Source organism: Pipistrellus kuhlii, unplaced genomic scaffold (genome assembly GCF_014108245.1).
Source record: "Pipistrellus kuhlii isolate mPipKuh1 unplaced genomic scaffold, mPipKuh1.p scaffold_m20_p_1, whole genome shotgun sequence".
Taxonomy (NCBI): domain Eukaryota; kingdom Metazoa; phylum Chordata; class Mammalia; order Chiroptera; family Vespertilionidae; genus Pipistrellus; species Pipistrellus kuhlii.
This window is the reverse complement of record NW_023425404.1, coordinates 31,165,671-31,192,704: the sequence shown is the minus strand read 5'-3', so window position 1 is coordinate 31,192,704 and position 27,034 is coordinate 31,165,671. Positions and strand designations below refer to the sequence as shown.

At 54.0% G+C, this 27,034-nt stretch overlaps 2 protein-coding genes across 9 annotated transcripts in view; both read right to left on the bottom strand.

The window, feature by feature from the left end:
• Nucleotides 1-20,904, bottom strand: part of CALML4 (calmodulin like 4) — a 27,670-nt gene extending 6,766 nt beyond the window's left edge. Inside the window, exons 1-2 of one of the 6 annotated variants that reach the window (XM_045581152.1) lie at nucleotides 20,896-20,904; nucleotides 3,983-4,013 (exon numbers count right to left, since the gene is read on the bottom strand). In XM_045581152.1, the coding sequence (XP_045437108.1) occupies nucleotides 3,983-4,013; nucleotides 20,896-20,898 (34 nt within the window). In that variant the 5' untranslated portion in view covers nucleotides 20,899-20,904. Of the gene's footprint in view, nucleotides 1-3,982; nucleotides 4,014-4,121; nucleotides 4,262-20,895 lie in introns of those variants that run through there. The other 5 variants (XM_045581178.1, XM_036437989.2, XM_036437993.2 and 2 more) reach the window with 5 other exon arrangements.
• Nucleotides 9,752-27,034, bottom strand: CLN6 (CLN6 transmembrane ER protein). 3 transcript variants are annotated; one of them, XM_036437965.2, is made up of 7 exons: nucleotides 26,877-27,034; nucleotides 19,444-19,558; nucleotides 16,803-16,901; nucleotides 15,514-15,702; nucleotides 15,170-15,225; nucleotides 13,327-13,449; nucleotides 9,752-11,327 (listed from the first exon to the last, which is right to left on the bottom strand). In XM_036437965.2, exons 1-7 carry the CDS (start codon nucleotides 26,951-26,953, stop codon nucleotides 11,057-11,059), a joined length of 930 nt encoding a protein of 309 aa, XP_036293858.1. In that variant the 5' UTR covers nucleotides 26,954-27,034; the 3' UTR covers nucleotides 9,752-11,056. The 3 variants fall into 3 exon arrangements, with proteins under 3 accessions (XP_036293858.1, XP_045437087.1, XP_036293870.1); XM_045581131.1 differs by lacking the exon at nucleotides 26,877-27,034 and adding an exon at nucleotides 26,111-26,129; XM_036437977.2 differs by lacking the exon at nucleotides 26,877-27,034 and adding an exon at nucleotides 19,676-19,696.

Sequence of the window (27,034 nt, the reverse complement as noted above, 5' to 3'; positions counted from 1 at the left end):
CCATCACAAATAAAAATACAGGACTGCCACGTTCAATTGAACTTCCAATAAATAATGAACATATCTACTGTCTATAGAGGCCTGATGCACGAAATTCATTCAAGGAACTCAGCCCTTGCAGTCCCACCTGCCTCAGCCCTCGCACCCTGGCTTCTGCTGGAAGGTCATCCCAAAGGTTGTCCAGAAGATCATCTGACAGTCATTCTGCTATTCAGCCTAATTAGCATATTAGCTCTTTATTATATAGGATAAAAGCCCAATATGCAAATTGACCTTTTGAGAGTTCAACCAGGAGACCAGGAGTTCGATCACTTGCTATGATATGCACTGACCACAATGGGGGTGGTGCAGAACAAAGGAAGGCCCTGGCTGGCAGCTGGAAGGTCCCAATCATCCCTGATCAGCAGCCACACCTAGGGGCCCTATCCATGCATGGATTTCGTGCACTGGGCCTCTAGTATATATATAAAAGGCTAACATGCTAAGTATCCAACCGTCCAAATGATTGCTATGATACACCTGACCACCAAAGGCCAGATGTTCAATGCAGGAGCTTCCATGAGATGCACTGGCCATTTACAGGAAAATGGCACTGTGGACCTGGCACCCACAAAGCAATACTCAACTTCCCCCAAGTGCAACACAGGCCCCGCCACCACCCTGGAGCAATAGCCCACCAAATCACAGCCAACTCTGCCAAGACCCATGGTGCAAAATGTGTCCCATAGCCCAACCCAGCCCAGAAACGTTGTCTATGGATGCCAGGTAATGACGTCACGTAGCAACTCCAGCTTCCTCTCCCTAGTGACTAGCCTCCTTATAGTTTCTTCAGCCCAGGAACATGACTTGCTTTATAGCCAGGTGGAAACATTTTACACTTTAACCAAATGTCTGTGAAGTGTTTTCCCATGCCTCATCTCATTTGATCCTCACAGAAGTCCTGGAATAGATAGGATGGGGGACTCGGTGGAATCCTGTTTTCTTTTCATTAGCCAGAAAATAGAGATTTAGAAATGTGACCCGACTGAAAAGAAATGATGGGCCTTGAAAATGACTTCAGGTTTTCTCACTGCAAAGAATATAGTCAAACACTGATACAGTTAAATATTTTACCCTTGGATCTCCCTGCGTGATCTATAATAATAATCTGCTTTGGGTTGATATTTACTGCTGTGTTGCTTACAATGACCTGAAAGAGAAGTTGGGGTGCTTCTCTTTAGCTAAGTCAGAAAGCAGGTCTAATTAAGCAAGTTTATATACATATATATATATATATATATATATATATATATATATATATAAAGCTCTTGCTGGCGCCTATCGCACACGTGTGTTTTGATCTGTCATTGTTGATTGTGAATTTGGTTGAGACTTCCATTATAGAGAAAGGGTGAATAGCAATATTAAAATATTTCTTCTAATTAATTTCCTTTCAATGTGCACTGGGTCACTAGTTTTTAGTATAAATATGTCTCAAATTTTTGCACAGGATACACTTAAACCAAAAAATACTTGTTGCCTGGCTGGTGTTGCTCAGTGGTTGAGCATCAACCCATAAACCAAGGGGTCACTGGTTCAGGGCACATGCCTGGGTTGTGGGCTTGATCCTCAGTAGGGGGCCTGCAGGAGGCAGCTGATTGATGTTCTTTTTCATCTATATTTCTATCTCTCTATCCTTAAGAATGTCTTAAAAATAAATAAATAAATAAATAAATAAATAAATAAATAAATATTTGTTGTTTCTCTGACATTTAAATTAAACTGAGTGTCCTGCATTTTATCTGTCAATTCTGTCCCTGCCTTCTCCCATTCCTCCTGCTCCCTTTCTCTCCTTTCTTCCCCGCTTCCTTTCCCTCCTTCCCCTTCCTCTGCTCCCCCTTTTCTCCCTCCCACAACTGACTCAAACCACTGGGAAGCTGTCCGGCCCTCTAGGGCCAGTCCAGGGAGAGAAGGAGCCCACCGCAGGGCATCCAGACACCCAGGGGACCTTTGCAAAGACAACTTGTGTGGGAAAGGGAGACAATAATGCCTCTGGGTCACTGAGACGACCAGAAATCCCCCCTGGGAAGTCCTGGCAGACAGTGGCTCTCACGTGGGGTGACAATGACTACAATTATGGGCACTTCTGAGTCCACTGCTCCAGACCCCGCCTCCAGGCTGAACTCTGAAGCTGTCACTGACCCCAGCCCTGGGTCTGCTCCTAGCGACCTGGGGACAGGGGCCCAGAATGTCTTCTCAGCTCTGAGGAGAACCCGCTGGCAGCTCCCTTCCAACCCTTTCTCCCTTAATGGGGACGAAACTGGCTCAGGAGCTGAGGCCTCTGGAGCCCGGTCTCACAGCCCAGCGGATCAGGGCCCGATCAGCCCCTCTGCCCCCAGCTCCCAGCTCCGGAGGAACACCCCCAGGCCCTCCCGAAGAGATTGGGACTCCAGGGCCTCTGCCTGGGGGGCGGGGCAGGGGTGGGTTGAGGGAGGGGGCGGGGCAGGGGTGGGGTGAGGGAGGGCGGGGGTGGGGGGGGGGGGGGGGGACTGTGACTTGAGAAGCGAGGGGCATGCCAGTGATGCACCTCCTCCCAGGGAGTGTGTGATTGCTCCGTCTGATGAGTGACCTGCTGTTGCATCAGTGCTTACCCCACACACATGGCACTCATTAAACTCAAACCTCCTTCAACTCTTCAGCTCTGCTGACTGCAAGAGGGCCATCTTTAAGGCTTTTTTGTTTTGTTTTCATGAACGCAGGGGTTGGAACGTTGTTTGATCTTACATTATTTAATAATGGCTGATTTTAACAACAAGCTCACAACATTTCTAAAGCTCCTGCTGGCTGCAGCAAGCTGGCCCCAGCTCGGGTCTGGGTGCCACCCTGGCTGCACCCGGCCTAGGGGCAGGGGCATGACTGACACTATCCTCTCCGTCGCTCACAGCAGCCTGGTGTGGTGTCATCACCCCCACTTCGCAGGTGAGAAAACTGAGGCTCAGAGGTGGTTCCTGTTCTTCCCACTGCAGCAGGCTGCCTCTGCCCAGCCTGTCACTCACTCATTAAACAGTAGTGGCCACTTTCTGGTGTCAAACCCTGGGAGGCGGAGGGAAGTTTGCCTTTCCTTCCGGAACTTCCGAGGCCCCGGAGGGAGGGCCCGTGAGCCTCAGAACCAGAGGCGGGTGGGGGACACGGGCCCTGCCTGGGCCTCCTGCTTTAGAACTCCTTGATCCGGGCCTCCTCTTGGGGTGAGACTGAGAGGAGGTCTGTGGGGAGGTGCCCACCTGGAGCCTGCAGCCCCTTTACCCACCCCTCTTCCTCCAGACCAAGCTCCGGGTGCTCAGAACTCTGGAATCCCTTTCCAGGTAACCTCAGCCCACCGGGGCCCACAGCCCCCGCCCCGAGCTCTGCGGCCGCCCTGGTCTGGCGTGGGCCCTGCGCTCTGTGAAACCCAGCTCCTTCCTCGGCCTGGCGGGGACTGACGCCTGCCCGGGGACTCGGGGATAAAGTGCTCCCTCCACACACCAAACCTAGGCTTGATGTCAGTGTGGAGGGGCCTCAGAGACCACCTAGGCTGACCTCACACCTTATAGGTGGGGAGACTGAGGTCCAGAGAGAAGGGTGCCCTGTGGGGGTGCAGACCTGGTCTCTTTGCTCAGCCTCAGCCAAGGTCAAAGCCCTCCTCTTGTCCGGCCCTCCCTCGGCCCCAGCCACTTCGCTGTGTGTCTCTCTCCGGCCCTCTCCTCCCCTGCCCGCCTCGTAACTCACCCTGACAGACACAGCAGCCGCCTTCCTACCTGTGAGCATACTCCACCCCACCCCCACCCCCACCCCCACCCCACCCAACAGCGGTCTCCTGGCCTCTTGCCTGTGGGTGGGCCCACATCCCCACCCCGCCCCCCACCCCTGGCACCTTTCCCCACCAACAAATGCGGAGCAGAGCAAATTGCTTAATGAGACACACATTTCGCTGTGAGTTGCTAATGAAGGGGCAAACCCAACCTACCATTAATTTGGTCCTGGGAAAGAAACTTGGCCTGCAGCAGACAGAGGACAGTCAGGAGGGGCTGCGGAACTCTCCCCCCGCCGTTCCCCGCCCCATCCCCTCCCTGCCCCCCGCCCCAAGCCCGGCAGGTGGCACAGACCCTCCCTTACCATCTCGGCCTCCGCTGCACCCCCGAGCTGCCTGCTCCCGGGACTGCTTTCTGGGTTTCCTTCCTCCCAGCTTCAAGTCCTAAGTCCGCCAAGCTGGGTGGAGGCCCCGGTAATAAATCCGCCGCTGCCATGGCGACCAGGCCCAGCGCCAGGGGTCGGATTCCCGCTTCCCGCCAGCTGATGCCCAGCAGGGCCGGGCAGAGCAGCAGGTGGGTTCTGAGAAGACAGGGCTCCCTGCAGAAGGGCCGCCCAGGGCTCGTCCGGCCCGGGAAGCTGAAGCTCTGGACAGACGCTCCTTCCTGGGAGCCCGCCCTGGACACGGAGAAGGGTCAGTGACACCCCAAAAGCGGGGCCGGGTGGGGTGTCCTGGGCCCTGCCCTGGGTGCGGTGCCTTTTCTTCCTCTCCTGGGAGAAGCAGGGAGCTGGCAGGTGCGGGTGCCAGCACACTGCCTTCCTTAAGGGGCACCCCATGGCCGCCTGCAGGCGGGGCGGAGGCCGATCGCTCAGCCCGGCGATGGGATGGCCGCTGCCACCGGCCAGGCCCGGGAGCAGGGCGCCGGCCTCGGTGCCTCGGGTCGGACCGTCCCTTCCCGCGGGCCTGTCCCTGACTGCTCTGCCGGGTCCCCGCCGGGCCCCCAGCGGACCAGAGGGGAGGCACAGCCCCTCCGCGGGCCAGGCCCCGCTCTGGGTCCGGCCGCAGTGGGCTCCCCAGGGGCTGAGGGAGGCCTCTTGGTGACTCCTCGGCCAGGAAGCTCCTCCTTTTCTCCCTTCCCCTTCTCAGCCCCCACTCCTTCCTTCCGGCAGAAGCTGCTGACTGCCCGTTTCCTCAGTGGTTTGTGCTGCTGCCCACCCCCACTGTGTACACACACACACACACACACACACACTCACTCACACACACTACACACACACCACCACCCCCACCCACACACTACACACATTCACACACACACACACACACACACACACTACACACCCACACCACACACCCACACCCCCCCCACACACACACACTACACACACACCACCACCACCCCCACACACACACCACACACATTCACACACACACACACACACACACACACAAACACACCACACACATTCACACACACACCACACACCCACACCCACACACACTCACACACACACACTCCTCAGTGGTTTGTGCTGCTCCCCAACCCCATTGTGTACACACACACACTCACACACACTACACACACACACCACACACCCACACACACACACACTCACACACACACACTCCTCAGTGGTTTGTGCTGCTCCCCACCTCCACTGTGTACACACATTCACACACACACGCACACACTCAGGAAGTGAGGGTGGTGGGGTGGTCCCCAGAGCTGCTGAGCTGGGCACAGCTGGGTTCTGGCCTCCCAGCTCCTTGTCCACAGCTGGTGGCTGCCTGTCTGCGGCTCCAGCTCCAGGGTTCAGCGCCCTTTGCTAGGCCCTGCGGGTTGTGCCTGTGCTAGGGGTCCCGGCCCAGGGGGTGAGCGGCCCTAGGGAGGGGATCTGGCTAATGTGCACAAGCACATGGACACGTGGGCCCTCCTTTCCCGACCACCTCCACGTGAACGGTTCTCTTTCCCCCAAAACTGTGGGTTGGGTCACCTCTCCACACCTGTTTCCAGACCCAGTGTCAGCTGGGGGGCTGACTCCTCCTGTGGGGCTGAGAAGAGAGCTGGTCAGGGTGCAGGAGAAGGGGAACTTCTCACTAACACTATGTTGGGGGGGGTGGGGGGAGGAGAGGAAAGCCAGGAGGGGTCTGAAGGCAGGGGGCAGGGCTGAGCCTTGTGGGGAAGTGGGGGGGCCAGGCCAAGCGCATGCTCAGAATCACCCTGTGGCCGAGACCAGTTTGGCTCAGTGGTAGAGCGTTGGCCTGGGAACTGAAAGATCCCAGGTTCGATTCTGGTCAAGGGCATGTACCTTGGTTGCGGGCACATCCCCGGTGGGGAGTGTGCAGGAGGCAGCTGATTGATGATTCTCTCTCATCGATGTTTCTAGCTCTCTGTCCCTCTCTCTTCCTCTCTGTAAAAAATCAGTAAAATACATTTTTAAAAAAGGAAAAAAAAAAAAAAAAAAAGAATTGCCCTGTGTTTGGGAAGGGGCATGTGAGAGGAGATAGGCATTTCCTTCGTGTAAGTCAGTGTGTGCCAGGGCTGTGTGTGAAGGCTTCCCACTGGCATACCCTTGCCAGCTCCTTCCTCAGGTGTTTATGTGTCGCTCAGATGATGGAAACACCTGCATGAGTGTGGTGGCTACGGGAGGGTTCACTGTGCAAAAGTTCACCCGGCCGCCTGCTGTCCTGCTGTGTGTTTGCTGCACTTCAACTTCACAGGAAAAGACAGAACCCCCCCCCCCCCAATACCCCTTGGGACGTGGGGGGCTGAGAAGTTCACCTGAAGGGCCCCATCACCAGGTTTCTGACTCAGCAGGTGGAGTGGGGCGAGGATTTGCATCTATCCTGAGGCTGCCAGTTGGGACCACACTTTGAGAACCACTGGCCTAGCTTTCCAGTGGGGTGAAGCCAGGTGACAACTAAGAAGTATTTCTAGCCCAGCAGGAGTGGCTCAGTGGTTGAGCAGTGACCTATGACCCAGGAGGTCACAGTTCAATTCCAGGCCAGGACACCATGTGAGTTGCAGGCTCCATCCCTAGTAGGAGAGTACAGAAGGCAGCCAACCAATGATTCTCTTTTATCATTGATGTTTCTATCTCTGTCTCCATTTCCTCTCTGAAATCAAGAAAAAAAAAATTTTTTTTTAAAATAAGTATTTCTAGGGAAACATTTCCAGCTAAGTTCCCTGAGAGCTCTGTCAAAAGGAACATTAAGCCCTAGCGGGCTTGGCTCAGATAGAGTATTAGCCTGTGGACTGAAGGGTCCTGAGTTTGATTCTGGTCAAGGGCACAGGCCGGATTGTGAGCTCAATCCCTAGTAGGAGTTGTGCAGGAGGCAACCAATCAATGGTTCTCTCTCCCTCTCTGAAATCAATCCTATCTAACAAAGAGTGAATATGCTAATTGACCATCATGCCATCACAAAGATGGCAGTGTCCACAGCCACAGATGGTGGCACCCAGCCCCTTAGCCCTGCCGGGGTGTCAGGCATGCAGCAAGGCTGAGCCTGCCCACAGGCAGGCCTGGCCACTCTGTGCACCTCCTTGGAGTCCCCCAGTTTCCTCAGCCCACAGCCGTCCAGAGCTGGCCTGAGGTGCCGGCTGGCAGCTTCCTAGCCACCCAGGGCCACCTGAGGCTCAGGTAACCAGGACAGGCCAAGGCTTGCGCTGCCAGCAGTGGCAACAGCAGAGGTGTGATGGGGTATCGCTTTCCCCTGATTGCCAGTTTACCTCCCACCCCTGAGGGCTCCTGGATTGTGAGAGAGAACAGGCTGGGCTGAGGGACCTCCCTCTCCAGTGCATGAATTATGAATTTTCATGCACTGGGCCTCTAGTATGTGTGTGTGTGTGTGTGTGTGTGTATAATTTAAAGGGACATTAAGTCTCAAAGCCTCTAATCATTTGCTGGGATTTCTTTTTCTTTTTAAATATGTTACTCGAACAACATGGGCTTGAACTGCATGAGTTTACTTCCTATGTGGACTTTTTTCAGTAAATGTATTTCCTCTTCATTTTTCTTTAAAAAAATTTTTTTTATTGATTTCAGAGAGGAAGGAAAGGGAGAGACATAAACATCAACGATGAGAATCATTGATTGGCTGCCTCCTGCATACCCCCCATTGAGGATCAAGCCTGAAACCGGGCATGTGCCCTGGCTGGGAACTGAACCATGACCTCCTGGTTCATAGGCTGATGCTCAACCACTGAGCCACTCTGGTTGGGCCTTTTGCTTTTCTTAATAACATTTTCTTTTCTCTAGCTTTACTTTATTAATAAAAAATACGTATTAGGCAACTATATTGTCAGTTGGGCTTCTGGTCAACCATAGGCTGTTAGAATAGTCAGCCCTCCACATCTGTGGTTTTTAGTCACAAATGGAAACTGGCTAGGTAGCTCAGTTGATGGAAGCATCACCCCACACACCAAAAAGGTTGTGAGTTGGATTCCTGGTCAGAGCACATAACTAGGTTGAGGGTTTGATATCAGGAGGCAATTGACCGATGTTTTTGAAATATGGTAGCAACTGTACTTGGGTAAAAAGTGCTGTTTGAATTTTAATCCTGCTATTCTGGCTTCAGCACTCACTTACTTGCTTAAACAATAGGGTAGTTGCCTCAGCTTCCAGATGGAGACCTGGAGGCTAAGGCAATTTTCCTATACCTGTGGACCAGGACCACAGGAGACTGATTCCCACTGACTCAGTAGCTTCAGGAGTAGAAACTGTAGATAACGTTTAGAGATTAACCGCTGAGCTCTGCTTCTGTACTCTCTGCTATCGCAAGATAGGGCCACATTCCAATGTCCAGCAGGACCCTGCGGGCTGTTCCCAGCTTTTAGAATTTAGAACAAAGGAAAATGTTTGTAGTTTGGACCTTTAAAAGGACTGCCTACACCCGGAACGGTGTGGTCATGAGTGTGGCCACCTGCATATGGTGCTCTTGCGGCCGGCCTGGCCAGTTCAATAAACCCTTGCCTGCTTTTTTTTAAATCAATCATCAGCCTCCAGTGGTCTTATTTTGAACCCAGGGTTCAACCTCACAAGTTTCTCTTTCCCTTCCTTCCTCTCTCTCTTAAAAAAAAAGTTTGCTAACATATTAAAAACAAAAACAATGTTTGGATCCCTGGCTATGAAATCCAAGAATAAGAAGAACCAGGTGTAGCTAAGTTTGGGGGCAGTTATATGCAGAATTTTGACTTTGCAGGTCAGTATCCCTAACGCCCATGCTGCTCAAGGGTCAACTGTATTCACTTTCATCTCTAATTTTTTATACTTTTTTTTACTGTTTTCTTACTAGGGGCCCTTCAAATTGTATTTGCTTCAGGCCCCACACAACCAGGCCTGTGCCTGATCAGAAGTCCATTAGGCCACTCTGAGGCCAGGCCCGAGGGTTCGGAGGGGCAGTGTCCTCGGGAAAGGGAAGGAATGAAACGAGGTTGCTGGGCAGGTGGGGGCACCAGGGCTGAAGGATGCGTCTCCTGCCCACAGCCCCTCCGGTGGGATAACAGTAGCCCAGAAGTTCAGATGACCCCCTGGGGGAAGAGGCCAAGACTTTTGAAGATCAGGAGCTGAGGCTCAGAAAGATCAAGTGATTGGTCCAGGGCTGAGTACTGACCTCCAACAGACCAGCTCCCTCCCTCTGAGCCAGGCTGGCAGCACAGCTGGGAGGCTCCTTGTGCCACCTCTGAGGGCAGGTCTGGAGATGGCCTATCCTGGCCTCATACCCCATACTCCTCTGAAGAGGGCGGGGACTGACCTCGGTTCTTCCCACTGCCACCTCTCCCCGACACAGGGATCCTACAAAGTGGCACAGGGTGGGGGTGTGTAGGGGGCAGTGGCAGCACCTGCTCCTGGCCAGATGGGGCTGTGTGGGCCCTTGGGGTCTGCCCAGTGCTCTGCCTGGGCCTCAGAACAGCCACTCTCCCTTGCCCTGGGGACCTCCCTCCCTCCTGCTTCCCCAGTTCACACAGCAGCAGCCCCGCCAGGCTTGGCTTCCACACGGCCTTTATTCACACCCCTCACCACCTGGTGCTGCTGCAGGCAGGGACCGACCAGAGGCTGGGGGACCTCTGAGGGGACTTCAGAGGGACCCCAACATGAAAGGAGAATGTGAAGCACGGGGCTCCCTGAGAACACCGGAGAAGAGGCAGGTCTGGGGAAAGCAAGGCAGGCCCCCTCGAGACGCACAGTACACGTGGGCTAGTGCTGCTGGGGATGAGGCTGAGGCCTGCCTGTGTGACATGTGCAGTGCCTGGGGGGGAAGAAGGCACCTGCTAGGATGAGGCCTCCCTTTTCTGGGAGGAGGGCCCAGGCAGAAGGCTGAGATTCAGACCAAGACAAGGCTGCCTGGGGAAGGTCAACCTACCCCCATCCCCTGCAGGAATTCAGAGAACAGCGCCAGTGTGCGCGCTGGGGCCTCAGCTGCAGCTCAGAGCGGGCAGTCAGGCTGCTGCAGGGGGGCCACATGCTCCTGAGGGCAAAGGAGGGAGGCAGAGCTGGCCGGAATGCGGTCACTGCCAGACCACAAGACCCGGCTGGCGGTGAGGGGAGCAGGCTGGCCTGCGGGCCCTCAGGGCTGGTGGCTCAGCACTCCAGGCCACCTGAGGTGGGATAAGGGCCCGGGGTGCACATATCCCTTTCAGGGTTCCAGGACAGTGACAGGATAGAACTACTCTATCCGCAGGCTGCCCAAGAGGAGACTGCAGCTAGCCCACTGAACCCCTTTGGAAGCCTTGGCCCCTGTGGTGCCAATGGGGCCCAGAGAAGGGGCGTGCTTACTCAGCAACACACAGAGAATCCTCAGAAACTATGTAATCCGCTGCCGGGGCCAGGTGGGCCTGAGGAGTGGCCGGATGGCAGGGGACACACCAAATGCCCTCCCAGGCCTCTCCTGTACGGGAGCCAGAGAACTTCCGAGGAAGAGGCGGTCAGCCCTGAGCAGTGAGGGAGAGGGAAGGCAGTGCCTGCGTCTTGGCCTAAAACAAAATCCCGTCTTGAAAAGATCCAAACCAAACAGATACTTGACCAGAACCATGGAGTTTCCTGGTGATGTACTCCACGCACGCACGCGCGCGCATACACACGCACACACAAACACACTCATCCGTGCGCACACTGTGGACTCCCTCATGTTCTCAGGTGCAGTTACACACGTGGGCAGACATACATGCACACACACACACCCATGTGCATGCACACACACGCACACGCACACGCACACGCACACAGTGTGCTCAGACACCCGCTATGGCCCGTCTCCAGCCCGAGGGAGCACATGGGCGGATGCAGGGCCTCAGTGCGGGCTGCTGACGTGGAGGGTGTAGAAGGCCCAGGGCTCGGGGACGTAGATGACGCCGGGGTACTTCTTCCTGAGCACGGGGTCATTCCACAGCCAGGCGACCCAGAGCGCCACCAGCAGGAGGGTGAGGGCGAAGGAGTAGACGAGGAAGAGGCCGTTGCTGTCCAGGAAGAGGCGCTTGCGCTTCTGGTGCAGGACGAGGGCCAGCATGGCGAAGAAGGTGAAGATGAAGAGGATGAAGATCTGGCCCTCGGTGACCAGGTACCTGGAGAGGCCGGGGAGGTGAGGCGGGTGCTCTGACAGCCCTGCAGGCATCCTTCCCACCACCCGGGGACCGAGCTGCTCCCAGGCACAGTGGCTCATCTAATAAGGGCGCTCAGGGAACCGTTTGGCTTGAATAGTTACTATTTCTTAAAAGGCCGAGTTTGTTGCCAATATTTAAATATCAGAGTGCCTGAAAGTGTGAATTTCTGGTTTGTCTGGTCACATCAGACTTGCATTCTCACATTACAATAACCGAATGGGGGGAAAGCAGCAGCCCCATTAGAGCATTATTCTGCAGTTTGCCACAGCCCCCACCGTTCCCTGTTGCCTCCCTTGCTGTCTGCTTGATACACTAACTTGGTTCCTACAGGCATTTGAATTTGGGAATGCAACTGCAATTTATGGGGGTTACTGTTACTGCCTCCTTGAAGGCTGGGACACAGCCTCAGATCTCCCAGGGTTCCTTGCAGCTCCGAAGGCAGCACCCAGCACACGGCCAGGAACTCAGGGACACTTGTCGGAGGCTTCGGAGGGTGATGTGGCCCAATTCCCTGCCTCTGGAGAACCCCAATGCTGACCCATCCAGGAACTACAGCTCTGCAGCTGTGACCTTGGGGGATTTGCTGACGTCTGGAAGCCCGGTTTCTTACTCACAAAGGGGGCACAAGCGGCCCGATCTCTCAAGGTTGCTAACAGGAGCTGTGTGCTGCGCTTGGCGGCGGGCACTACGGCGGCCATCACAGCACTAACGCGCTGTGGCTACGCACTGGGCAGGAAGCTCTTCCCTCTTGTTGTAGTTGACGCCCATTTCTTGTAACCCCGTCTTCAGGGGGCATTCAGGCTCGCCCTGGCGGACCCTCTTGGCCAGCCAGGGGACAGGCCCTGAAGGGGGGCTGCCGCTGGCCCAGGGAAGGAGTCCCTTCCACGTGATGAAGGCTTCCCGTTAGAGAAGGGCCAGTCCTGCCTCCCCTCCCCTCCCCCCCCCCCCCCCCCCCCCCCCCGCCCACCACCCGAGCCTGCCTTCAGGGTAGTGGGAGGACAGAGCTGGAGGGAAGACGGGGGGAGCTCCTGAGGCCGTGGAATTCTGTCACCATCTTACAGTCAGTAAAGCCTTTTCCTCTCCCCGCCATCCTCGCCACCCTGAGAGGGAGACGAGGAGGCATTTCCCCCATGAAATATAGTAGCAACCATACTTAGGTAAAAATTGCTGTTTGAATTTTAACCCTGCTCTTCTGGCTGCTGCACTTGCTTAAACAATTGAGACCTGGAGGCTAAGGCAGTTTTCCTATACCTGTGGACCAGGAACACAGGAGACTGATTCCCACTGACTCAGTGGCTTCAGGAGTAGAAACCGTAGATAACGTTTAGATATTAACTGCTCAGCTCTGCTCCTGTACTATTTGCTTTCACAAGATAGGGCCACATTCCAATGTCAAGCAGAATGTGGCTGGGAACAACCCTGCGGGCTGTTCCCAGCCTTTAGAATTTAGAATTTAGAGCAAAGGAAAATTCTTGTGGTTTGGACCTTTAAAAGGACTGCCTATGCCTGAAACAGAGCAGTCATGAGTGTGGCCACCTGGTGTGGTGCTCTTGTGGCCGTCCTGGCCAGTTCAATAAATCCTTGCCTGCTTTTTTTTAATCAATCATCAGCCTCCGGTGGTCTTATTTTGAACCCAGGGTTTGACCCCACAACACCCCATTTCCCAGGGAAGGAAACAGAGACCCGGAGCTCCATAGGGCTTGGTGTTAGAGATGGAGTTCATTGCCCTGAAGTCGCACTGGGGTTCTGGGAGGCAGAGCACAGGGTAAGGGGAGATAAGGATGGAAAGAGCACACTCAGGCCTGGCCTCCTGGTCACAGACAGCCCCGCATGCCACGGCCACAGTCCCCCCAGAAGAGGAAGCCGGGCTCACACAGCGGCTCTGTGGTCCACAGCACACGGTCCCTGCCTGGCTCACTGAGTGCCCTGCACCCCCGACCCAGGCCCCACGTCCACTCACCAGTAGTACAGGCCACTGGGCACCACCAGGAGGAGGGCCGCCCCTGGCATTGCGCTCTCGGCTTTGGTGGGAGTGAAACAGCCGCTGAAGTACATGAAGAGGATGAGGAAGAAGGGGATGTACCTGCAACAGGGAAGCCAATGCCTCAGAGGCCTGCCCCCCCCCCCCCCCCCCCCCCCCCCCCCCCCCCCCCGCCCCCCGATCCCTGTGCTGGTTTCTTGCAACATCCTATGGAGTGTCAGGGCATGGTTTACAAACGCTGCTTTGGCCCTAACTGGTTTGGCTCGGTCGGCCTGCGGACTAAGGGGTCCCGGGTTTGATTCCAGTCAAGGGCATGTACCTTGGTTGCGGGCACATCTCCAGTAGGGAGTGTGCAGGAGGCAGCTGATCAATGTTTCTAACTCTCTATCCCTCTCCCTTCCTCTGTAAAAAAAAAAAAAATAAATAAAAATAAAAAAAAAAAATATATATATATATATATATATATATATATATATATATATATATATATCTCGAATTTTTCGGACCATAAGACGCTCCGGACCATAAGACGCACCAGTTTTTAGAGAAGGGAAATGAAGAAAAAAAGATTCTGAAACAAATAGTGTCCTAAAATATTTTATGTGCATTAAAACCCAACATCACAGTCATAAACACATGTAATCAACCCTGTAAAGTAAACAGCAGCATTTAGAACCATTTTAGAGCCGGGCAAGCACACAGAGACCACACAGAGCCGGGCAAGTAAAAAAACTTTTTTTTTTTTAAGTATATGTGTAGGCTATATTTGGACCATAAGACGCAGGGACTTTTTCCCCCCACTTCTGGGGGGAAAAAAGTGCGTCTTATGGTCCGAAAAATACGTGTGTGTGTGTGTGTGTGTGTGTGTGTGTGTGTGTGTGTATATATATATATATATTTAAAACAACAACAACAAAAACCAAAAAAACAAAACGCTGCTTTGGGGAGCTCGCTCAGAGTCCCTGCAGCCTTCCCAGAGCTGGGCTCCGGCTGGGTAGGAAGGAAGAGGCCAGCAAACCAGAGGCCACAGGCTGGGGGATGGGGCTGCTCCTTCCGCCCGCTCTGGCCGCCTCCTTCGCTGGGTGAGGGGCTGCCGCTGCCTCGGGCAGAACCCCACAGCCTCTCACCGGCCTGGAGCCAGGTGAGCCCAGGGAGAGGCCTGAGGTCCAGGTAAACAAAAGGGGCAGCACCTGCTGGGGGCCTCCAAGGAGCGCTGTGAGCCCCTCCACCCACACCCAGGCCACAGCCTCACCTTCTTCCACACACACATCTCCCAGGAAGGACCCCCCCCCCCCTCCCCCCACACAGGCTGCTTGGCCCACCGCCTCCTCTTACATCCCTTCCTGCCTCCTTCCCCGCAACAGGTGCCCCTACACCCCTGTGTCCTCTCCTGTCTCGGGCCTCTGTGCCTCTCTCCTCCTCCTCCTCCAAGACTGCGGCCTGACATGCAGCGGGGCATGTTGATCAGCAGGATGACCTCTTTCTCCAGGGGCTTCGGCCGGGCGAGGGCGAGACGGCCGCTCGCTGCCCTCTAGCGGCCGCTGTGGGCACTGCCCGGCCGGGAGGAGGCGGAGGGAAGCCAGGGTCCGTCTCTGCGGAGCTCCCGGCGTCCCCCGCCCCCCAACCCCGCACCCCCCCCCCCCCCGCATCCCCCACCGCCCCTGGGAGGAGAACCCATTCCAACCGCTGCGCTCGGAGGCCCCAGACCCAGAGTCTTGCCCAGCGTCCCCAGGGCTGGCTGGTGGCAGAGCTGGGGGGCGGGGGGCGGGAGGGGAGCGGGACAGGGCCCTGCGGAGACGGACTGGCCCCCTCACTCACTCACCACATGCAGTGGCCCAGGTACTCATCATAGTAGTAAAGCAGTTCGAAGGAGTCGATCTGAGGGCGAGGAGGACAGGTCAGAGGGAGGTGCTTGGGGAGGGCGCTGGCCACACAGCACCCTGGTTCCCACCTCTCCCCCACGCCCAGGCCTCCCCCCAGCTGTCCTCACTCCCTGCCCTCCGGTAGGGGGCCCCGGTGGGGGTCAGTGTGCACGCCCTAAGGACAGACTGCCCCCCTGGCAGATGGCCTTCAGCAAAGGCCCTGCCCAGTGATGGGCGGCATCTCTCTGGCCTCCAGGGCATATCCTCCCCGCAGGGTCCCAGGCGGCGGGGGAGGCGGCCTCACCAGCGTCTCGGGCTTCAGGTTCTTGATGATGGGGTTCTCACGGACCGACAGGTGGTGCTGGTAGCCGCTGAAGAGCAGGCGGTGGTTCACGGAGTCGCCCACCAGGTGGATGCTGGCGCCCATGATGAAGGTGATGATGCTGATGTAGATGATGGAGCGGGGCAAGGTGCGAGGCGAGCGCTCTATGAGCTGCGGGCAGAGAGGCCCAGCGGTAGGACCCGGCCTCCGTCCCAACGGGAGACACCCTGTGTGCACCCCTCCTTTGCACACACACCCTGTGTGCTCACCTCCCTCGCACCTGGGGGGTGGGGGGAGATGGATGCTGCCAGCTGGAACGCCTCTCACCAATTGGTGGGTCCCTTCAGTGGGCCAGCCCAGCCCCCAGACTGGGAACCATCCCTGGAACCCAGCAGGGCCAAGGGAACAGCATCCCTTTCGCCAGAGGAAAGAGAGCCAGCTCATTGTCCAAGGTTACACACCAGCCACCAATTGGCTGTGATGGCCGGGCCTTCACCACAGGCGCTGGGGCACCGGGTTCAGGCCTCCTCCCGCCCCACCTGTGCCCCAGGCTGGCGGGTCTATGGAAGAGACCCTCAGATTCCTGCGCGACTGGTCCATGGCAGACACAAAATAATGACAGGGATGGAGCAGGTGCTTCAGAAATTAAATGATTTAACTGCGGACTCCTCTGAATTTTGTGATTATTATAGATTCATAACTTTCGGAGATTTGAAATACCTTTCCTAAAACAAAATGATGGGGATAGTAGATGGAGACATAGTGTAAGCCCCCTTGTGTGGCAAAATGCGAAGCCCGCAGCCCTGGCTAGCTCTGCTCCCAGTGGCGTCTCAAAGTCAGGGATCTCCAAGCCGGAGGACCTAGTTCTCCCTCTGCTGCTGCGAGTCCTGTCACCTGGCTCTGACTTGCCTTCCCAAATGGTCTGTCACCTCTTCCGGGGCAACCCAGCCACTCCTGCCTCAGCCTCCCAAAATGTACGCTGGTTTCCCCAGCATGGCCTGTCTTCAGGTCCTTCTGCCTGAATGCCTCTCGCGTCGCCCTGGCACAGCAGGCTGAGGCCCAGATCAAACACCTCTCCCTGAGGCCTTCTTCACCCCTCCCAGCCAGCGGCAGCCCCGCCTCCCCCAGCCCCACGCTCTGGATCAGGCAGGGGAAGCCTGATTCAGGGCACCCTCAGGGCTGGCACTCCCTGCTGTCTGGAGGTGGCAATGATGGGGGGGGGGTTAGGGGGGAGGGAGTAAGGGAGAAGGGCAAGGAGGCTGGGACTGTACCTTGAGCAGGAGAAAGGGCGTGATGATGTTGTAGGCCATGTGGAAGTAGTCCCCCACGCTGGGCTTGTTGAGCGGGAACCATTCGAGAGGGAACACCAGCTGGGGAGCAAGGGGAGGAGTGGTGTTCACAGGCACAGCCCCACAGAGGTCAGCCCCACCTCCTCCACACACTCTTTTTTAAATATATATATATCGTTGTTTTTTTATAGAGAGGAAGGGAGAGAGAGATAGAGAGTTAGAAACATGGATCAGCTGCCTCCTACACAGCCCCTAATGGAGATGTGCCTGCAACCAAGGTACAAGCCCTTGAATGGAATAAAACCTGTGACCCTTCAGTCAGAAGGCTAACGCTCTATCCACTGAGCCAAACTGGTTTCAGCTTCTCTACACATTCTTAATTCTTTCTGGGTTTCTTGGGATCCTCTGGGCAGCCTCGAGGCAAAGGTATTTCCTGACAAACAGTCCCAGAGAAGGTAGGCTTGTCCCCGGGCACACGGTAGATGCAAATCCAGGCCTGGCCGTGCCCTGTGTCCCTCTCCCAGCGGGCACCAAACACATGTTCCTGGGTGCTGGCCTGGCAGATGGAGGCTCAGTGGCGCCACCGACTTTCCTGGTGACCCTGGGCAAGTCCTTCCCCTCGCTAGGGTTTCCCCATCTGTGACACAGAAATGTGGCCCAGGGGGACCACATGGGCTCATGGGGACCCTACACTCCAGGTCCCGTGATGAATACAAGCTCTTCCGGGCGGGAGGCCCGGGTGGGAAATGCCCTGTGTGCTGAGCAGATGGACTGCTTCCAAATCAGGTTAAGCGTCTACATTAGGAAACAAAGGAGAAAATGAGTTCTTCAAAGTAGCCTGTTCTTCCTTTCCTAGCTTCCCTGAGAGAGGAGGCAGGCCAGGGGCAGTTCTTCCTACTGGTCTACCCCAGGGAGTCCTGGCCTCGTGGGGTCAGTGTGAAAACCCTTATTCGCGGTCAAAACATTACACGCACATACACACCACCACCACCACCACCCTAAACTTCCAGTAGCTGTTGATTGAGAACAGGTGTAATGACCAAAATGTTTCATTAAAATTTTTATCTCTTTTAATTAAAAACTGCCACATTGGATAAAACTAATCTGTAGAAATTCCTGGGATACAGAAATCTCAACCTCTCTCTTTCTCTTTCTTACTCATGTGTGTATACTTCTATATCTATAGCAAGATGTACATGATGGCTGAAATAGTCTTCATGATGGCAAAATGCCAGAAATAGGCCAACTCTTCAACCATATGTGTGTGTGTGTGTGTGTGTGTGTGTGTATAATTTTTAAAATATATATTTTATTGATTTTTCAGAGAGGAAGAGAGAGGGATAGAGAGGGATAGGATAACATCGATGAGAGAGAATCATCGATCAGCTGCCTCTTGCACACCCCCTACTGAGGATGCGCCGGCAACCAAGGTACATGCCCTTGACCGGAATCGAACCCGGGACCTTTCAGTCCCCAGGCAGACGCTCTATCCACTGAGCCAAACTGGTACCGGCTATATATATATAATTTTAAAGGAGGGATGAACACAGCAGGTAGGTTCTGGAGATAGATATGATGGGAAGGGGTGCACATGCTGGCTCCTCCACTTGTTAGCTTGTAGGTGAGCTTGAGCCAGTTACCCTCTCTATCCTCAAGTCTTCTCCCGTGTATAGTTGAGATTAATAATAGTGCTGATGTGAGAACTAAGGAAGTTTAACCACGGAAAGAGCTTAGTACAGGGTAAGCACTTAATGTATATTAGCTGCTATTGTCTACCTTACTCTTATTCATATTCATTCAATAATTATATTGAGCACTTACCATGCTAGGCACTATTCTAGGTACTATTTATCACCTTGACAAACTGCTTTCCAAAAGGGCTTTGCTAATTCACACTGTCACCAGCAAATACAAAGTTTCAGCAGTGATAAAACAGAAATAAAAAACAAGTTTCAGCGGTGGATGTTATTTTTATCACCCGCACATGAAAATTAACAATTCGGTACATGGTGGTACCTCCTTCAACTTTTTTCACATTGCTATCTATCTATCTATCTATCCATCCATCCATCCACCCGTCCATCGTCACCAGGGAGGGGCTTTGGTGCTCTTCCAGTATTACCCTCCTCTGTGAGGCCGCCACTGCCCCCTGATGCATGAAGTGGCCTCGGAGGGAAGGGGACAGTTTCACCAGATGGCACAAATTACCTGAAGGTCGGAGTCATACATAACATGCAAAATCAGCCTATACTCTTCACCTCCAGAGAAATAATACTATTCCAAGGCTATGGGGAGCCCGTGGGGAGGCTCTGCTTTCTCTCCCTCACTCCTCTAGCTTGATCTGGAGGTGAGACCCGGTGGCTGGCACCGTCTGACTTCAGGGGCACCATTTCCAATATGGGAGCCGGGCACAGTATGACTGTCCAGGCCCCAGACTCCCTACCCTACTTGCTGGTAGTTGCCTCACTGGCCGCAGTGACAGGGTCAAAGGACATGAAGTGATCCAGGCCTATCCTCGCAGTTTACCAGTAGGAGAAATGTCTTGTCAAAGGTCACTGAGCTAATTCAAGCCACACTGCTTCCTCACTGCCGGCTGCGGCTCTGTCCGCAGCTCCACACTCACCATGGCAATGGGGCGGCCAAAGTCCAGAACCCAGTTCTGCAGGGTGAAGTAGAACCAGAGGTCAAGGTGAAAGGGAGCCGTGCCGGCGGCCTCCTCAGCCTTGATGGAGCTGTGCCTGGGAAGGAACCAGAGAGGGGTCAGTGCTTCTCCCTCCCAGGGGAATCTCCTCAACTCCACCCCCGCCCCCTTCAGTGAGCCACGGAAAAGAATTTGGGGGCAGGAGGAAACACACATAATTAAGTTCTAGGAAAAGAATTTTGCAGAAAATACTGGGGTCTGGGCTTGGGCCTGTGGCCAAGGGGAAGGCGTTCTAAAAGTGAACTCCAGCTGCTCTGACTTCAGCTTCTCTGTGATTCAGGAAGAAAGCTGCCCAACGGGCGTCATAACTGTTGGTTTTTCTCACCTATAAAATGATGAGGAAATCAAAAAGGGGAAAGAATGTAAATGCAGCTGAAAAACATGAAACGTAACGATGGGTGATAGTAGCTAACCTTTATTGAACACTTATTCTATATCCTGGGCACTCTTTACTTTATAGCTGTTTACATGTATTACCTCATTTACCTGTTTTAATCTTCACAGAAATCTTCTGAGATTAGTCTATTACCCCTATTTTATAAGTGGAAAAACAGAGGCCCAAGGTATTATAAAGTAACTTGCCCAGTTAACATTGCTAAATATGTGAACCTAAACGATTAGCCTTTAGAGAGCTTACATGTTTAACCTCCAGCCCATTACTGGGTCTATAGTGATTGGTTTGTGGGATGGGCATGTGACTTGAGTCGGACCAATCAGAGCCCTCTAGGGAAATCTGCCTCATAGATTGTAGACCAGGATGAGCAGGGTCTCCCTCCCCTTGGTTCCTAACCGCGAGGAATATGATGGGACTGCTGGTGTGCCCCTTCTCACCAGTCCACAGTGAAACCTAAGGAGGGTGCCAGCGGACGAGCTGATGTGAGAGCCGCGGCGAGACGTGGAGCGCCATCTGCTAATACATCTTTGGAGGCCCGTCCCTCCTGAAAGGCGGTTAGCCTCGGCTCTTCGCGGATGAGCTGAACTTCCAGGGCCCCCTCCTCCAGAGAGGCTTCCCTGATGAAGCTTTCCCCACAGCGCCACTACAGGGACTGCTTCCTCTCTGACGCACAGCCTGGCCATGACATCCCAGGGCTGGAGTTTCCCTCTCTTCTCTAGACCCTCAAGAAAGAGTGACCTTTACGTTCCTCTCAAGTCATCCACCTCCCCATCAGAGTCCAAATCCTCTTCACAGCATCCCTGCTACCACCTGCACACCTCCGGTGGCAGGCAGCTCACCACTCCCTAAGATGATTGAGGTGTGAGTTTCATTGTCCCGTTGGTGCCCAGAACACAAACGATGTGACCTGGATCTGTCTTCTCCAGGGTTCTCAGCTCAGTGCTGGGTTCAGGCTCAGTGATTCCTGGATGATACGAAACCATCTCAGTGACCAGCTACTCCCTCTTTTTAGTGGCATTAGCTTCAAGGCACCAGCAAGGTTTTCCTGTTGCTATTGCTCCCATGCCTTTCCAGGATCCTTTTCAATCAGTTCCATGAAGGGCCCCGCTGGTAGAGCAACTGTGAGACTGGAAGGCAAGCTGCCAGGGGGATCTTATCCTCCTCTGGTGGCAGGCAACCCCGACGGGGTGGGCCTTTACCCAGGTTAGCACAGTCTTTCTGCTCCCCCTACCAGTGCACCAGCGCAGATAGCATCTGACTGTGTGCTATGCCGGGAGCTTCACCTGCACAGTCTCATCTCGTCCTCACAGCAGTCCCAGGAAGCAGGGCGTTTACTCTCCTGTTTTACAGATAAGGAGACCGCAGCGTACAGGCATTAAGTGCTTGGCCAAGGTCACTCCTGCTTAGCCAAGGTCTCCCCTTTTTACCAGGATAAAGGGGAGAAAAAGTCCCGAGAGTGTTCACATTCCCAGTTCCAGGCATTCCGAGGGCCAGTGATTTGACCACATGAGCCAATGATGCTACCATTCACGCTGGCTTTCTGTCGCTTGCAACCCAAGAGTCCTGAATAGCACAGAATTCAAAACTGGGTCTGCATGAATTTAAGTCCTGCGCTCTTAATCACGTGCTGTTCTGTTTTTGTTCATTAGAATAAGCTCTGCAGCACATTAGATCAACTCAGAGAGGGGCCAGTACAGCCTGGAGCGGTGCACAGAGTACAGAGGAAAGGGAGCCTCCCAGTATGGACGGGTGGATCTAACCAGGCAGGAAAGCAGCCGGAGAGCAGGATCCAAGGCCTGGAGGTGGACATGAGCACTGCACGGAGTTGAGATGCCTGGCTTAGGGTGGGGAAGAGAAGGGAGGGACTGGCTGGGCCTTCAGACCGGGTAGATTCTCAGAAACTAACTGCAAGGACTGCTCAGTGTTGTGAGCCCAGTGCCTGAGGCCCCACCCAGCCTCTGTCCCTTCGTGACCATCAGCACAAGGCCTCAAAAAAATAGACAGTGATAACCACCGGGCCCGAAGAACTTGTATGGAGAAGGAGGATATGAGTCCTCAGTGTTCTGTTCCAGAAACTTCCATGCTGGGCAAGGAAGATGTTTGGTACAGGGAATAAAGGCTTTTGGAAAGCCTGGGAAAGCACGTAGGTATAACCATATTAGAGACTCGGTAATTATTTCCTTCTCCTCCTCGTCCTCCTCTTCCTCCTCCTCCTCCTCAGGAAGCGCCTCCGTCAATGGGGATCCTTCCCATTGGTCCAACCTGCTTAGCAGGGCAGACACCCAGCTTGGGAACCACTGACCAGCATCTAATTGTGTTTTGTTGTTGGATCACTGACCATGGAAGGCAGATCATGGAGGGTGAAGCCATCCTCTTCCCCATCCCCTGACCTGGGGTGAACAACCTTAAGTTTTTCCCACCTTACTGACTCCACAGACTTCACACACTGCCCCCCACCCCAGCCTACATCAGCTCTAGTTCTCAATCATCGGGAACTACTGCTGAGAGCAATGGTGAAAGCACAATGGCAGGTAACCTGAAGCCTGTCTCTCCTCCGCAGCTTTACAAGGCTACCATGTGGGGACAGATACCGCAGCACTGGGGCGTGCATGCCTTACAGCTGACACAGGCAAAGCCGTCAGCAGCATCTGCGAGACTGCCTAGCACCGTGGTGGGCAAACTGCGGCTCGTGAGCCACATGGGACTCTTTGGCCCCTTGAGTGTGGCTCTTCCACAAAATACCAAGGCCTGGGCGAGTCTATATCGAAGAAAAGGCGTTAGAAGTTTAAGTTTAAAAAATGTGGCTCTCAAAAGAAATTTCAATCGTTGTATGTTGACATTTGGCTCTGTGGACTAATGAGTTTGCCGACCACTGGCCTAGAAGAAAAGGAGGGGGTCTTGGCCCTGGTGGAGTCAAGCAGGGACCATGAATAGGGACTATCGACGGACTGATTTTGGTTCTATATAAAGAATGGTGAAACACCTGACAAGATGCAAAGTTTGAACAAAAAATGAGGAAATAAAGGGAAATAAGAGGGGAAAAGAAAGGCAATTAGAAACTCCAGGAAAAACAAAAGCAATATAAGAAAGCACATGTAACTGTTAACTATTACTTGGTTTTGTGGAAAACACTATTTACATGGCTTAACTAATGAAAATAGTGTATACTGATTTTCAAAGTTTAGAATCAACCCACAGATAAAATACTGAAGGCATTTTTGCCGAAGCCAGTTTGGCTCAGTGGTAGAGCATCGGTCTGCGGACTGAAAGGTCCCAGGTTTGATTCTGGGCAAGGGCATGTACATTGGTTGCGGGCCCATCTCCGGTAGGGGGTGTGCAAGAGGCAGCTGGTCGATGTTTCTCATCGATGTTTCTAGCTCTCTATCTCTCTCCCTTCCTCTCTGTAAAAAATCAATAAAATATATTTAAAAAAAAATACTGAAGGCATTTTAAAAAACAGCAGGTAAATGTTGCCAACTTTGACGACATAGAGTAAAACTTTATATGACAGCAGTTGGAGGGAAGGGTCAAGACAGCTGAAGGCTAGAGTAAGCAGGGGACTAATATTCTTCTTTTAAAAAGTAATCAAGGGATATGGCCTTTAATTGACAAAAAAAAAAAAAAAAGATATATGCAATTCCCTAAGGCTACAAAGGTAACAAAGAGAAAAACTAAAAATAGTGACAAAAACACCACCTGTTGAAGATGAGGAGGTATAAGTGAGCCAAATCATAGTAGGAAAAAGTCAGTTGGTAAACATTAGCTTAGACTGTAGGGGTGTCGAACTCAATCAGAGAAGGGGCCAAAATCTAAAATTCAGCCTAAATCGCGGGCCGAATGGTTTACTGAACAGTCATAAACTGTCATTGTGATGGAAACGCAGCGGAGTGCAGTGATGACAGCGCGGTGCGGGCCACATTGCAAGGCCTGGCGGGACGGATTTGGCCCGCGGGCCTTGTGTTTGACACATGTGGCTTAGAGGGTAAAATTGATAAACAGGGACATAGCAGTGGAACATGGCTTTTAAGAGTGTGGACTTTGGCCCTGTCTGGTGTTACTCAGTGGTTAGAGCATTGGCCCACACACTTTAGGGTTGCAGGTTCGATTCCCTCCCCGTCACAGTTGGGGTGCAGGAGGCATCCAATCGATGTCTCTGTCACATCTATGTTTCTTTCTTTCTCCCGCCTCCCTCCCTTCTACTCTAAAATCAATGAAAAATTATATTTGAAAGAGGATTAACAGACAAACAAAAACCAAAAAGAGTGTAGACTTTGGAGACCACTTAAGTTCACATCCCAGGTCTGCCACTAACCAGGTCTTGAGCAAGTTACTTACCTCCTGGACCTCAATGTTCTCATCTGTAAAATAGGGGATAATAGTAGATCCTATGTCACGAATTATGGTTGGATTAATATGTGTGAAAACTTAGAGCAAGGTCTGGTCCACAGATACTGCTACATCATTCTCTATTATTATCTATAATAATAAAGGCATAATATGCAAATTAAACCAGACGGCCAACCTTCTAGAATCTAGATGGCCTTCCAGATGAAGTGGGGGCTGCAAGAGACGGAGGCAGCCAGGAGGGCCGAGCCCCTTGCATGAATTTTGTGCACCGGGCCTCTAGTTTAGAAATATTAATTTAACAGATAGAAACAGCTAACATGGTTGTTTCTGGTGCCAGAAAGAGGTAGAACAGGAGACTGTTGCTTCTCACACTAAGCCCTCTGTGCTATTTTATTTAATCATGGGCATATATTACTTTGATTACAATACAAAAACACTATCAACAGAGCAGGAAGGCCTTGCAAGGTAACGAGCACCTTGTCAGTAGAAGCCTGTAAAGATGCAGCTGAGGAAACCCAAGCATGCTAGGAATTAGGCAGGATGATTCTACCTACTATGAAGAGCAGCAATGATAGTCAGAATGGCCCAGAGGCACCCGGTGAGGGTGACAGAGGCACCTGAGAGCAAGCCCCTCGCCCAATCCTGGGGAGCACCGTAGCCGATGGGAAGCTCATGCAGGAGTAAAGAGGGACGTCACTTGTTAGCAACCAACGCGGAGAAATAAGAGCAGAAACCAGAAGTCAGAAGCCCTGGGTTTAGGCCCTGGTTCTTTGTTGTTGTTGTTGTTAATCCTCACCCGAGGATGTTTTCCCAGTGATTTTCAGGGGGAGTGGAAGAGAGAGAAGACAGAGAGAAACATTGATATGTGAGAGAAACAACACCGATTGGTTGCCTTTTGTACATGCCCTGACCAGGGCCTAAGCCAGCGAGGAGCCTGCAACCAACCAAGGTACATGCCTTTGGCCAGAATCAAACCCGGGACCCTTTGGTCCGAAGGCCAACATTCTATCCACTGAGCCAAACTGGCTGGGGCTAGGCCCTGGTCCTTACCAGCGAATGATGCAAACTCTCTGGGCCTCAGTTTCCCTATATGCAAAATACAAAAAGACTAATATGCTGCACACGGGATCCCCACACATGAGATGAAGTGGGGATCACATCTGATGCCCACAGACTGTGCTCGCACAGCTCAGGGCAGTCAGGCAGAAAGGGTTCCTGATCAGAGATGTCCCTCAGAGGCAGGAGAAAGAGCTACCCTCAGCCAAGCCTCTCAGACTTCTCCCCTCATCCCACATCGTAGCACAGACTTCCCAGAATCTATGCTGAGCACACTAAGTACCTTCCATGGCTCGCCTGTACCTGCAAAATACAGGCTGCCTCCTTAACCTGCCAGTCAGAGCGGGAACTAAGGTGAGGCACACAGGGCCCGACTCTTTTCTGTTTTAATAATATATGTTTTTTATTGACTTCAGAGAGGAAGGGTGAGGGAGAGAGACTGAAACATTAATGATGAAAAAGAAGCATTGATCGCTGGCTGCCTCCTGCACACCCCACACTGGTGATGGAGCCCGCAACCTGGGCATGCGCCCTGACCGGGAATGGAACCCTGACCTGGTTCATTGGTTGACACTCAACCTCGCTGGCTGGCCTAGGGCCCAGCTCCTAAGTAGGCCCTCACTCTCAGGGTTGTGCCTGTCCGGAGAGTGTCTCCTTAAATGTTTCCCTCTAGTCCCAGCCCTGCTGCCATGAAAGGTCCCTCACAACCAGTCTGGAAAGCGCCAGGACCATCACACTCTTTGCCTTTCCCCAAACCCTCTTGGAAAACAGCCGTTCTTCCCTGTCACCTACTTAGTCCTTTGAGACTCAGCTCAAGTGCCACTTCCTCCACGAAGGCCTCCCAGGTCCTCCCGTACTGTGAGTCCCTCCCGGGTTCACCTTGCCCACCCCGTCGTGCCTGGCACAGCGCTGGGCACACCAGCGACGCTGAATGAATGCCTGTTGAACACAACGTTTCTAGCAGAATGGAGGGAAAGAGTAGGAGGCGGCTTCCGTGCCTCTTCCTCTGCCCGGCCTGGTCCGGGGCGTCTTCCCGGGGCGGCAGGAGGGTCAGCGACCACGTGAGGACAGCCCTTCCTCATTCCTTCCCTGGAGAGGACCGTCCGCACTCCTCTGCTGCCTCCTTCACACCCTCACATCTAGGGCTCCCGGGGCAAGGCGTGAGCCTCCCGATCATCCCGGAACCCAAGTCCTAGTCCGGGTTGGAAAGACCCCGAGAACTTGGGGGCGGCACCCGGGCTGGCAGGTGCGCAGGAGGCCGGAGCGCGCGGGAGTGTCCCCTGGGCCGCCGCCCCTCCCGGAGTTTCTCGGGCCCCTGGAGAGGTCTTCCCAGCGGAGCTGCGACGTCCACGCCGCCCGGAGGCGCGGCTCGGGGGCCGGGGGAGCCCCCCCAGGGAGAGAACGGAACGGGAGGCGGGGCTCGGGCACGGGGGCAGCTGCAGTGCCTGGAGCCCGACCCGCTGGCAGCCTCCGACCCACTCCGGCTCCGCTCCTCCCGCCTCCCGTGCCCGTCCCGCCGCGGGGAGGCCGATCCGCTGCCCGGCCCCCGCGCGCCCACCTGGCCTGCAGGAAGGAGGTGCCCGGCTGCACGCCCGCCGCGCCCGGGTGCTGGCGCCTCCGCGCCGCCGCCTCCATGGCCACCCCTCGGCTCCGCTTCCCGGGTCAGAGCCGGAGAGAGGGCTCAGCGGCCGGCGGCGGGGAATGCCGCGCGGGGGC

Excerpts from the sequence above, each read along its gene's own strand:
- CLN6 (XM_036437965.2), bottom strand. The coding sequence starts at position 26,953 with ATGGAGGCGGCGGCGCGGAGGCGCCAGCACCCGGGCGCGGCGGGCGTG. Across the intron at positions 16,902-19,443 it reads TTGGCCGCCCCATTGCCATG|CTGGTGTTCCCTCTCGAATG; the intron begins GTGAGTGTGGAG and ends CTTGCTCCCCAG. Across the intron at positions 15,703-16,802 it reads CGCCCTTTCTCCTGCTCAAG|CTCATAGAGCGCTCGCCTCG; the intron begins GTACAGTCCCAG and ends CTCTGCCCGCAG.